This window comes from Diaphorina citri, unplaced genomic scaffold, assembly GCF_000475195.1.
Source record: "Diaphorina citri unplaced genomic scaffold, Diaci psyllid genome assembly version 1.1 scaffold816, whole genome shotgun sequence".
Classification (NCBI taxonomy): domain Eukaryota; kingdom Metazoa; phylum Arthropoda; class Insecta; order Hemiptera; family Psyllidae; genus Diaphorina; species Diaphorina citri.
The window spans coordinates 52,237-65,452 of record NW_007378248.1 but is presented as its reverse complement, the minus strand read 5'-3'; the positions used below and the strand labels follow the sequence as shown (position 1 = coordinate 65,452).

Genomic DNA, 13,216 nt, shown 5'->3' with positions numbered 1-13,216 from the left:
TTTTATTATGGGGTGATTTATTATAACGAGAAATATCTATTTATTAAATTAATATCAACTCAAGATGAGCTACTTGTTCATTTATTATTTTAAGACGTATGAACAATATAGAATAGTATCTAAAATAGTCAAAGGTGATCCAAGACCCTGGGAGAATTAGAAGGAAAATGAAAGGTAGATCTTACCGTCAATAATAATCTGAGCGCCGGCCAAACACAGTCTGACGAGCCCTCCTGTGAGGAGCTCTCAGGTGCTGGCGAAATGGTTGATGGTTCTCCCACCACTTTGTGGTTGCTACTTCAGATCTTAGCTCACTGTATTTATAATGGTATAATGTAGTTATGCCGTCGAATGCACCAGGGCAAGGATAGGTATATCCTGTCAAGCCCGTCCTGCCCGTCTCACATTTCAAGCGTAGATGCGCGACTTAGTAGCGCGTAGTTATAGAGAGTCTCATAGGTTTGGTTTTACACGCGACTACGCGCTACTATTTAAAAGTCGCGCGTCAAGTGGTTAGCACGGTGGACTCTGGATCTGGAGGTCGGTGGCTCGAGTCCAAGTCATAAAATTTAGTGTAATAAGTAGGGACAAGCATTTGTGTTTAATACTTTTACCGCCAACTGTAGTTGTATTGGCTCGTTTCATTCCCAGGCCACGAGTGGTTTTGGTGCGGTGATACTTTGAAGTAGGATGTATCACTGGCCTGGGGAAGAGATTTTATGTCCACGCCAAGTAAAATTCCTTTTTCCTTCGTCTCGATTTTTCTCAACAGTTTCAGAAAATCATCGTCTTCTTCGCCTTTTCCCGTGTACAGACGGGGTCGGCGTGTTTCGTCAGGCTCTCAATCAGCCCTAAATAGGGTAATTGCTTTGAGCTGACTTTTCTTCTCAACAGTTTCAGAAAATCTTTGTCTTCGTGTCTGGGTACATCGCTATCATGGGCACATTTTTGTACGTCTCCCTTCGTTTCTACGCCAACCCGTATCAGTTCAACGTAACGGACCATGTGTTTTTCGCTCCCATCCACCGGTTGATCTGGTCGTACTGTTTGATCAACCTGGTTGTGGTGCATTACGTCAACGGGTTCGGTGAGTAACCGATGGATAACTCAACGCTTTTACCAACGGGCCGATTCGCTGGCAGCGGCATATATACTTTTTCATATATAAAGAATGGGTGGAAGAGCTCACAGTGAGAGAATCCTGCCATTAAAGCCGAAAAAAATCTAAAGTGAAGAAGTGAAGGCGGGAAATCGCAACAAAGGTTGCAATTTTCTTTGGTATTCCTCAAAATCAAAAGTGTTATACCCGTTCCACTTGCAGGTGTTATTTCGGACATGCTGAGTGTACGACTGTTCATCCCTCTCAGCCGACTTTGCCTGTCCACATTCCTGGTGCATATTGGTATCATTTTCTACACAATCAGCACTGACGAGCAGAACTACTTTGGAACCATACACAAATTTGTAAGTTCTTGAAATGAGAATACACACATTTGTAAGTTCTTAATGGATATTAAGCCGTGTCCACACATAGTCGACCCCGTCGATCGACGAAGTGAAGAGGTGAAGCTATGTTGTCGAGGCAGTGTACGGTTTCAATCGACGTCGATTGACTATGTTTGAACATACCTTTAGAATCATCATATTAGTGCCCATTGATGTAAAGTAGGGACACTCTGACTGCAGGTTAGGGAACCTTTTGTGACACCCTTTTATGTTTCTCTGAAAAGCTCCAGGTTTTCAATGAAAACTAGAATTCTTTTAGGACCACGATTGCCTCGGTGGCGCAGTGGCAGTGGCGTGTATGTATGGCGTGTATGGCGGCCATACAACTCAAAAGTTCACTCTAATGCCCATAAATATTAATGGCATGTACTGTGATGGGACTTGGTAGAACTGTGCATGAGCCCTACACTTGAATTTAGACCACGCTACGCCAATGCGCAGTGGTCAAGATGCTCGTCACGGGTGCACTTATGAACCATCCTCGAAAAGTATTCAAGACATTTTCGCCACCCTTTTATGTTTCTCTGAAAAGCTCCAGGTTTTCAATGAAAACTAGAATTCTTTTAGGACCACGATTGCCTCGGTGGCGCAGTGGTCAAGATGCTCGTCACGGGTGCACTTATGAATCATCCTCGAAAAGTATTCAAGACATTTTCGACTTACTCAGCTACTTTGAAAACTCTTTTTCTACTTCACTCAACACCTTATCGTTTGGTTTGGTTCCCCAGTTCATCACCTTCGCCGGAGACTATTTGTTCAGTATTCTGACGGCTCTCCTCTTGACGTTACTAGTGGAGATGCCATTCGAGAACTTCTGGAAACGGCTTAAGAGGAGGGTCACCGAGGGACCAGGTAAGTCGAAACCGGAACCCTTTTCTGGGCCCTTAAGTTCTCACCAATTTGATAAAAAATGTTCTGAAAAGTAAAGAAAGGGGGAAAGGAGGAAACGGCTTAAGAGGAGGGTCACCGAGGGACCAGGTAAGTCGAAACCGGAACCCTTTTCTGGGCCCTTAAGTTCTCACCAATTTGATGAAAAATGTTCTGAAAAGTAAAGAAAGGGGGAAAGGATTAAGTCAGTATTTTCTACCCCTGTGACCGACCACGACCGGGGGAATCTGCGATACTGAATAGGTCCTTCTTCCTAGGAACGATTCAGTTACCTAAAAGAAGCTACCTAAGTATAAGTACTTACCTGTCACCTATGGGTATATATAGGCATTATAGGCTATAGGCGGACAGACACTATAAAAGAGCTTTCGACTTAGTATTTCCAACGATGATAAAAATTATAGCAATTGCACCAAGTAATCAATCACGAGTTAATTAATCTCATGGAAAAGAGCTTTCTACTTAGTATTTCCAACGATGATAAAAATTATAGCAATTGCACCAAGTAATCAATCACGAGTTAATTAATCTTATGTATATTGCACTGTTAAATTTATTATTATGACTACCTATATTATTTCCTAAACATTATCTACAAATACATTTGTAACTATGTACATTATTGTACAAATATGATCGTGATAGAAACGGTATGTATGTAAAGAGATCAATCATAATTACTTTTACTCTCTCAATTTTAGATTCTTTTTTTTTCTATGTTACATTTTTTAGAACAATCTACCAAACAAGATTTCTCTTTCCCCCTCCCCCTGTGGGTGGAGGGTGCAATCCCCCTCACTTTAAAGCGGTAGGAGCTCCCCTCCTACCGCTACCTCTCTTCTTTTTTTCCTTCCCATCTTTGGGCTGTCGTTTATTTCCTTCCCATTAGGTCATGCGAAATGTGTGGTCCTTCCTGATTCTGAACGGAACAATTGTGGTGGACACGTTCTTTATGGTCAGTGGCTATTTGACGGCCCAACAACTCCAGGAGCATCTGAAGAAGAAGGGCCGAGTCAACATTCTTCTGGTGTACGTGGACCGAGTTATGAGGTGAGTATCCAGATTGGACAGTGATTTATATACCTTTTCGGGGCCCCAAGGTTTCGTCTAAAGCCGAAAAAAATCTAAAGTGAAGAAGTGAAGGCGGGAAATCGCAACAAAGGTTGCAATTTTCTTTGGTATTCCTCAAAATCAAAAGTGTTATACCCGTTCCACTTGCAGGTGTTATTTCGGACATGCTGAGTGTACGACTGTTCATCCCTCTCAGCCGACTTTGCCTGTCCACATTCCTGGTGCATATTGGTATCATTTTCTACACAATCAGCACTGACGAGCAGAACTACTTTGGAACCATACACAAATTTGTAAGTTCTTGAAATGAGGATACACACATTTGTAAGTTCTTAATGGATATTAAGCCGTGTCCACAGTATAAAATAAGCGTTTATAAGTCAAAATAATATCTAAGAATGAGCCTGAAAGCAATCGTACCCGTATAGGTACCGTAAAATGGGGTAAACTTGTCCATTATACTGCCCCCTAATTTTATGAGACCATATTCACCATGTTGGACAGTCCGTCAATAAATTTGATTGATTCTTTCTCCCTATTTGTGGCGACTTTTACGTCATCACAGAGGCAGTCCATAAAAGGACGATGAACAATTTAAGGGACAATGATACCCCAGCTTACGATTTTAGAAAAAATAGAAACTGAACAATAATTGCACTTTAGATTTTGATGTACGAGTAACATTATCAGAGACAATAAAGACAATGAGAACTGATAATTTTATCTATGAGTTATCTATAGAGAATGAGAACTATTGCTATTGCACGTTGATAATATAGGTACTAGAGTAGGTAATAGTAAGTTCCTTAATAACATCGATGGTTGGGAAATCGTAGGGTTGGCTCATCGTTAAGAAATGGTTGGCCCATCGGCATCGTTGGCCCATCGCTGGGAAATGGTTACAGGGAACTGTTGGCCAACGGTAAGACAGCGAACCAATACATTTTTCCAACCACCAAAATATAATGTAAGGCCAACAATAACCCAACCTAAAATGTTATTAGGGTTGTATGTATGTAAAATATCTATAGGAAGATTTCAGAGTTAAACCATTCATTAGAAAGAATGCTGGTTAAACATTACCTACATTTTTGGTAGGTAGGTACATATATTTATGTACCTATAGCTTACAATAAAATAATATTTGAGACTAAGCAGCGATAATTAAGTAAATCTACAATATAAACAAATGACATGACCTTCTTTACGTATGGATTTTAGAATATCAGACAGTATTTTCTAAATACAAAAGAGGAAAAAAAAAGGGAAACAATATTTTCTAAATACAAATAAGGGGAAAGGAAAAAATGCCCCTGATTAGAGCAAGTAAGTAGAAGTTATACTGTTATACCCAAAGGCAGGCCAAAAATGTCACAACATACCATTTTATCGAGGAATCCGGTCAAAAACAGATTTCATTTTAGAAAGTCATTCGCTACTCACTTCAGGCAGAGTGTCCACGTAGTTCATATTGAGCGCCTGGTCGGAAGGTTTGTGCGCCCTTTTCCTTCTCAGCCGGGGACTGGCACATCCCTCATCCACGTCTGAATCTTCGCGAGACTCTTGAGCTTTGGCCGTGGAAGAGGAAGTGGAAGTGAGGGCGGACAGTTCTAATTGGTGGATCACTTTATCTGAAAGCAGGACGGAGATTTTATTGAGGGAAGTACGGTGGGTTGGTGTAATTATGGTAAAAAAATAATCTTTCGCCATAACTTTTTTTCTTGTTCTCCTGGGAATCAGTAATTTAGTGAGTAGTTACTCATAGACATTAGTATTGTTTCAGTTAAGTATCATTTCAACAACAGGAACAGTAAAAAAAAAAAAAAAAAAAAAAAAAAAAATTTTTTTTTTTTTAAATATCATTTCAAAAAAAAGAAAAAAAAAAAAAAAAAAAAAAAAAAAAAAAAAAAAACCAGAAATTCGTGGGTCATTGCCCCATGATTTGGGTAATTATGATCCCCCATTTATTCTAAGGGTTTAAGCCCCTAAATTAGGGGCTTAAACCCTTAACCTATTAAGCCCCTAAATTAGGGGCCTAATAGGCCACAATAGATTAGAAGATTAAAACCTACATGTGGCCTAAATTTCCTTTCTTTAGAAGCTCTCGCTAAGTTTTAAATCCATAGAAATATGGGTGGATCATAATTATTACCCCAGGAGAAATCTTGATACAAAGTTTTCTCAACTTTTGATTGAAAAAGACATGAAAGAAATATCCGAAAGCTGTGAAATCTTCAAGCAATCGAAGTTAAGAGATTATTCTTTAAAATGTCTGTTTAACCGATTCTCCAGGAATAGTCTAAGTGGGCTAAATTTAGGTGGATCATAATTACCCCAACCCACCCTAGGGGGTAAGAGTCCAAACAGTGATGTAGCGGGGTGGATGCTCCAAATTTCCGGAGTACGGTCCACAGTATAGGAGCAAAGAAATTCAAGGGGGTCTTGGGTCTCCTTGCAGTATAAACAGGGTATATTCTATTCTGGATCACTTACTCACCACTAACTTGGGGATCATATATCACAAAGTCGGGCTTGATTTTGGAAATCCGTTTCCCTTTGAGCAGGGGCACCAGGCCTCCGAAATATTCAAGGTACAGCGTGTAAACGGCGGGTGTAATGTAATACTCGTTATCATCATGACGTAGCATGGTGCAGTGTAAACGATGCCTGGTGGCACGGGACACGAAGTCCCGCACGTTAGAACCGACCGGGACGGGACACTGAAACAGGGATAGGATAGATTAGATTTTTTTTTAGATGTTTTGATAGAGGGAACTATAACTGCTAAGGTCGTCTTCCCGAAAGTGAAGAGAAAAGGAAGACAAACACGGGACACGAAGTCCCGCACGTTAGAACCGACCGGGACGGGACACTGAAACAGGGATAGGATAGATTAGAATTTTTTTAGATGTTTTGATAGAGGGAACTATAACTGCTAAGGTCTTGTCTTCCCGAAAGCGAAGAGAAAAGGAAGACAAGATAGGAGAAAGCCAGCCGTTCCGAGAATGAATCTTATGCGTTCAGGATAAAATCCGCCCTGGGCGAGAATCGAACCCGTGACCTAGAGAGAATGGAACGAAAAGGAGAGGAATTCAATAGAATAGAATATACTGTTTTTTATTGCCACAGAGAGAGTGAAATGTCCTTTTGCTTTAGCCGTCAAAAAAATCCTCTTGTGGCAGCCTAGTTATAGTGCAGTGAGTTAGCCTGGAAAGTAAGCACGCTTGGTTTGTAAGCACTAGATTGTGGGGTTCGATTGCCTCCTGGGACGAACTGTAACCTAATCAGGTAAGGTTCGTTCTGACTGTTTGGGTTTCTCTTTGATTTCGGGACGATAAGACCTCCGTTGTTCCAGTTCCTCTTGCAAAAAGGGGCTTCGTTTTTAAAGGACTTAATATTTATTATATATACACTTAAATGGGCAGACCCTTTACTACAAAAGTAATAGGCAGACCCTTTACTACAAAACGAAATAAATTTTACAATTTACTTACCCGTATAGTGTGCATAAAAAGTTTGGATATGATCTGTCGGATTCGGTTGGGCAGGGGCAGTTGGTACACGGTCTGTTTGGAGCCCTGGGCGATTTCCTTGTAGATTTGTAGCGAGCAGATCAGTTGTAGTGAGGATATTCGGGTGGACACCCAGGCGATGTGCACTTCCGGCCCTGTGGCGACAAATATGCGACGGTCGTTGTGCCCCCAGGTCAGGGCAGTCACGGGATGCTGAGGAGGGGGAAGAGAAGAGATTATTGGTTGGATGGAAGAGAATGCCCCTGGCATTAAGTCCGCTCCTTAGTTGGGATAGTTTTCCCACCCCATAGTTAATAATGATTATAGACTCTTGAGTGGAAGGTAACCACTAGGCGTTCTCTACTACTTGACCCTTAGAGATTCATTATTCAAATTTTCAAATTTGAATAATGGATCAAATTTTCAAATAAATGAGGATAAAATTCCATGCTTCGGCTGGGATCGAACCTACGCCCTGTTTACCAGGCTCGATCAAATTCAAAAATGCCGTCGAAATTCGTTGACCTTGAACCGTTCCCACGAGGACAAAACCGTCCTAGAAAAGAGAAAAAATTCGTTAATATGACAACTTTGGTAATGTTTAATTGTACCTACCTTAGAGCTCTGTAAGTGGTTCATACTGAAAAAGGTATAAGATTTAACTCCGTACAGCAAAAGCCCATTCTGAGGATTAGGTGTAGGAAATATAGCAATAAAAGGCGGGTTAAGCCTATACGAATCTCATACGAATCTGGATAAAGGCTCAGTATATTGCAGTCACACTTGGAGTTGGCATTCCGCTCAAAGTGCAAATGCATGACGTCAATCCAAGGACCTCAAATTGGAGGAAGGGTGGGACCTCAATCTAAACTTTCATTTCAAGTTTTTGCTGACGGCAAATGTGTGGACGGAAGTTTTTTTACGTGTGCAACTGTGTGCTATTGACAGTTGAGTTATGATATTGACATTTTTGATTTTTCCAGTTTATTTATTTAGGTACCTATTTGATATTTATTTTATTGACTTGTGTTGTTCACTTTGTAATTTTTGTACATACCTACCTAATCCTAGTGCATAAAAAGTACTGATAAAGCAAGGCACAGAAAAGCGGTCACTTACCATAAAAATACACGTATCGAAAAATGTTGCCCAGACATTTTTTTAGCCTTTGTAGCCTTGAGTTCAGTAAGTAAAGGCAATAAAAAAATAATAATTGGTAGAGGACCTTAAGTGAATTTTTTCATTTCTCATAAATCAAGCAGGTACGATAAAGTAGGATAAGTCCCACTTTATCCCCGATCGTTATCTTGTTGTTGTTGTTTTTTATTTTTTTTCTTCTTAGCTTTATTATAATGAATTGACTTTGGAGCTCCACTTGGAGTTAGGTGGTAGAAAATGCTTCAGGGAATGATCACATCCTAGTTGTATTCCTTCCACTCAGGCTCAGTATATTGCAGTCACACTTGGAGTTGGCATTCCGCTCAAAGTGCAAATGCATGACGTCAATCCAAGGACCTCAAATTGGAGAAAGGGTGGGACCTCAATCTAAACTTTCATTTCAAGTTTTTGCTGACGGCAAATGTGTGGACGGAAGTTTCTTTACGTGTGCAACTGTGTGCTATTGACAGTTGAGTTATGATATTGATATTTTTGATTTTTCCAGTTTATTTATTTAGGTACCTATTTGAAATTTATTTTATTGACTTGTGTTGTTCACTTTGTAATTTTTGTACATACCTACCCACCTACCTAATCCTAGTGCATAAAAAGGTTAGGTTAGGTTAGGCACAAAAAAGCGGTCACTTCGACCATAAAAATACACGAATCGAAAAATGTTGGCCCAGACATTTTTTTAGCCTTTGTAGCCTTGAGTTCAGTAAGTAAAGGCAATAAAAAAATAATAATTGGTAGAGGACCTTAAGTGGGTAGGTACCAAGTTACACAAAAGTTTGAAGCTTAAAAGCTTAAATATTAATGAGAATAAATACCTCGCGAAAACAAAGTTTAGTAGGTACCTACTTACCTATGTACCTACCTACCTACCTACCTACCTACCTACCTACCTACCTACCTACTTACCTATGTACCTACCAAAACGTAAAGGTAATAAGGTTCGTTTTCGAAAACTTGAAAGCTTATTAATGGCTTGGTTCAACTTCGAAGGGGAAAAAAAGAAACACCAAAAACCTACCTGATAGCAAATAACAGCCAGACGGCCATCATGGGACCAGCTGAAATGCGTGACCCGTGTGTTTCTATCATTGATAAGTTCTATACTCCAGCGGCCTTCATACTTGATCCACACGAAGATAACGCCAGAGGCATCACAGGATGCGAGCTTCTGGTAGGGTTCATTCCATTTCACTATCATCACCTGAAACACAATAATATGGATTAGGTTTGAATTAGTTCCGTACTCTGTGAAAGACTGTATCCAGGATTTTTTTTTTTTCGAAGTCTGGCCCGCAGTAAAGAAACAAAAAAGGCCGAGGGGTTCCCCTTAAATAGGACCCTGAGCCCCAGTAGCGTCATTGCGAGATGGATATTTGTCAAAGCTTTGCTAAGGTAAACAAATTATGACCTTAACGAGGTCCGTATTTCTCAGAGAGGCAAATACATTGTACAGTTTCTTGAAGGAACCTTAATTTTATTTAAAAATTCTTAGATAAATCTTTAATCCCTCAATAAATCATTAGACATCCCTCTTCTTTGAAGGAGCCTTTATTCCTTGAAGGATTACATACTTAATACATAATTCTTTGAAGAATCTTTAATCCCTAAATAAATCAGTAGGTAATCCTTATTCTTGAAGGAACCTTTATTTTATTTAAAAATTCTTAGATAAATCTTTAATCCCTCAATAAATCATTAGACATCCCTGTTCTTTGAAGAAGCCTTTATTTCTTGAAGGATTACATACTTAATACATAATTCTTTGAATAATCTTTAATCCCTAAATAAATCAGTAGGTAATCCTTGAACTGCCCTGAAGGAATCCTCAAACCCTCACGGAATCCTTACTCCTCAAAAGAATCCTTACCTCAGAGCGGTGTCCTCGCAAGTTATAGTTGGTCCTCTGAGGCAGCTCAAACCCCCAGCAGTCATACAAGGAAGAAGTGTAGGTGACGCCAACAATACCTCGTACGTTGCCCGTGGCCAACCAACCCTCGTTGTAATAGCTGGTCCTGTTCAGTTTCCAGCCCTCTCCATCGTCCTGCAAACAAAATCATGAGCGATTAGTGGTGAGTCTAGGGTTAGATCGTAGAGATTGCCCTAGGCTTAGACATTCTCTCCTTCTCCTACCTCCCTAGGGCGGTAGGAGAAATGAAAATTTTATTTTCGACAAAGTGTAGGTGACGCCAACAATACCTCGTACGTTGCCCGTGGCCAACCAACCCTCGTTGTAATAGCTGGTCCTGTTCAGTTTCCAGCCTTCTCCATCGTCCTGCAAACAAAATCATGAGCGATTAGTGGTGAGTCTAGGGTTAGATAGTAGAGATTGCCCTAGGCTTAGACATTCACATTCTCTCCCTCTCCTACCTCCCTAGGGCGGTAGGAGAAATGAAAATTTCATTTTCGACATTTTACAGTTATTTTTACGGAGTTTTGACCTCAGATTTGGATTTTTCCCAACTTTTTACATAGGAATCGACCATTTATTTATAATTTTTACCCATTTGCAACTGCTCCATTGTGAGGAAGGGAGGGAGAGAGGGAAAGAAAGAGGGAGAAAAATAAGGAAATGGAGAGGAAGAGACAGGGAGGGAGAGATATAAAGAGGGAGAAGGAGGAGAGAGATAGAGAAAGAAAGAAAATACATAGAGAAAAAAGGGGAAAAGAGAGGGAAAAATAAAGATAAAAAGAGAGGAAGAGGGAGGGAAAGAAAGAGACGAAGAAAAAAAGAGGAAGCTAAAAACCTTCTTTCCTTGGCCTTAAGCCTTTGCAACTGATGTACATAAACCCTCATATATTTCAATTTCACAAACACACACGAGGAATACGTATGAAAGCCTGATGAAAATTTATTACGTAGGTAGTACCTACCGAAGGAAAAAAGGTCAAATAGGTAGGTATAATGCAAAATGAATAGACCACAACCTGACAGAAAATACTTATAAATAAAGAAGCAGATGTAGGTAGGTAGGTACAAGTGTTTGGAGTTTTTTTTTAGGAACGATACCTATCTCTACATCTAGAATCTAGATAGGAAAGAAAACTTGTAGGTAGATCATGATGTAGATAGGAAAACATACCTATACCTACATCATGTTATGAAAAGGCTTGAAATATAAAACAGTGTTGGTCGTGCAAAAGATAAGAAAGGTGAAATAACAAAAGGCTACGTTGTTAAATATTTGGTGGAGAAATAATTTTAGTAGATTTCTAGAATCTCCTAAATATCCAGATTTCTAGAATCTAAATGAGAAATGAGGTTTTCTGATTCAAAGGTAAAGGAGGTATGTGCTATCTATGCAATTGAAGTCAATAAGGACCTAATTAAAATTAACACTGTAGTTGGTACTAGGGCTTTTTCTAGAAAGAACTTCGCCCTTTGCAACTAGCAATTGTGACGTAATATTACAACCTTTAAAAACACTGCATGTGCAATTATGCATTAGTGGTTATCTACGTCAAAATTCTGCTAAACGCAAAGTCGCTTTCAGGAATAGGTCCTAGAAATAACGTTCACATGTTCAACAGCCTTGTTAGAGTTATTGGCAGCTTTCTCTAATAAAAGTAGGTAGAAGCCAGCCTAGTTAGCTTAGTTGGTAGTGCGTCTACCTTGTAAGCGCTGGGCCGCTGATTCGATTCCCGCCCGGGCCGAATTTTACCCTGATGGGATAATGTTCGTTCTCGGAACGGCTGGCTTTCTCCTATCCTGTCTTCCTTCTCTCTTCGATTTCGGGACGATAAGACCATAGCATTTACAGCTCCCTCTGTCAAACCTCTTAAAAAAAGTAGGTAGGTTAGGTTGTTAGGTACCTGTTTCTCAATTCGCCTCTGATTATATTTACCATCGTAAATTGTACCTACATATACCTACCTAGTAACTACCTATGTAGGTATTTCCATAACGTGTATGGTATTTTGTTCACGTATTTCTCTAGAAAGCCCCAGGAGATCTTGTGAGTTATAATATTTCTCTTCACGTCTGATGGCCCTGTCGACCTTCTTTTTATTTTTTCTCATTATAATGGAAACTAGGTAGGTTCATACCTAGGTAAAGGAAACTAGGTAGGTTCATACCTAGGTAAAGGAAACTAGGTAGGTTCATACCTAGGTAAAGGAAACTAGGTAGGTTCATTCCTAGGTAAAAAGATAGGGTACTTTGTAGAAAAAAAAGCTAAAAACGCTGTGAAATTCACACGATTTTGTATTGAAATTTGAATAGGTACAACTTTATTCCTACTTTTTTGCAGAGCTCCCCCCCTTAAATAACAACAAAAGAAAAAAACATAACTAGAAAATTTGCAATTCCAAAGTATTTTGTGGACTCAAGGGACCCGAAAATAGACATGCTATCACAAGCATAACAGACAGAGGTAGCCATAATCTGCCCACCCTACTCATTTTTCGATTTTGTAAATTTGGACTGATTCCAATTTCTAATACACATACCTATTTCCAATACTTTTTCGTTACCTTTGGATTTATGGAATAAATTTTATACCCGTTATCTAGGTATCCGATAGAGTACATAGTTACATACATACATTAAGTAGAAAAGTTAAATAATAATAATAATAATAATAAAACAACTTACATCAGGGATTTCTCCTTCCGGGACCTTCCCAATCCAGGAGAGGCTCAGTATATTGCAGTCACACTTGGAGTTGGCATTCCGCTCAAAGTGCAAATGCATGACGTCAATCCAGGGACCTCAATTTGGAGAAAGGGTGGGACCTCAATCCTACCGGAGAGAGGGAGGGAGGGACCTCTAAACTTTCATTTCAAGTTTTTGCTGACGGCAAATGTGGACGGAAGTTTCTTTACGTGTGCAACTGTGTGCTATTGACAGTTGAGTTATGATATTGACATTTTTCCAGTTTATTTACTCGTATTTAGGTACCTATTTGATATTTATTTTATTGACTTGTGTTGTTCACTTCATAATTTTTGTACATACCTACCTACCTAATCCTAGTGCATAAAAAGCACTGATAAAGGCACAAAAAAGCGGTCACTTCGACCATAAAAATACACGAATCGAAAAATTAATGTTGCCCAGACATTTTTTT

The 13,216-nt window shown here is 39.6% G+C and overlaps 2 protein-coding genes across 2 annotated transcripts in view; one reads left to right on the top strand and one right to left on the bottom strand.

Moving 5' to 3' along the window:
- LOC103512269 (nose resistant to fluoxetine protein 6-like) overlaps positions 1 to 2,619 on the top strand; it is a 7,103-nt gene extending 4,484 nt beyond the window's left edge. Inside the window, exons 2-5 of the mRNA XM_026825784.1 lie at positions 895 to 1,087; positions 1,322 to 1,464; positions 2,235 to 2,342; positions 2,469 to 2,619. Coding sequence (XP_026681585.1) covers positions 895 to 1,087; positions 1,322 to 1,464; positions 2,235 to 2,342; positions 2,469 to 2,558 — 534 coding nt within the window. The 3' untranslated portion in view covers positions 2,559 to 2,619. The remainder of the gene's footprint in view (positions 1 to 894; positions 1,088 to 1,321; positions 1,465 to 2,234; positions 2,343 to 2,468) is intronic.
- A 2,274-nt stretch (positions 2,620 to 4,893) lies between these two features.
- On the bottom strand, positions 4,894 to 12,877 carry LOC103512267 (tubby-related protein 4-like). Its single transcript, XM_026825779.1, has 7 exons — positions 12,742 to 12,877; positions 10,018 to 10,191; positions 9,169 to 9,351; positions 7,450 to 7,533; positions 6,960 to 7,190; positions 5,963 to 6,185; positions 4,894 to 5,096 (listed from the first exon to the last, which is right to left on the bottom strand). The coding sequence occupies exons 1-7, from the start codon at positions 12,838 to 12,840 to the stop codon at positions 4,894 to 4,896; spliced, it is 1,197 nt and encodes a 398-aa protein (XP_026681580.1). The 5' UTR covers positions 12,841 to 12,877.
- Positions 12,878 to 13,216: the final 339 nt, after the last annotated feature.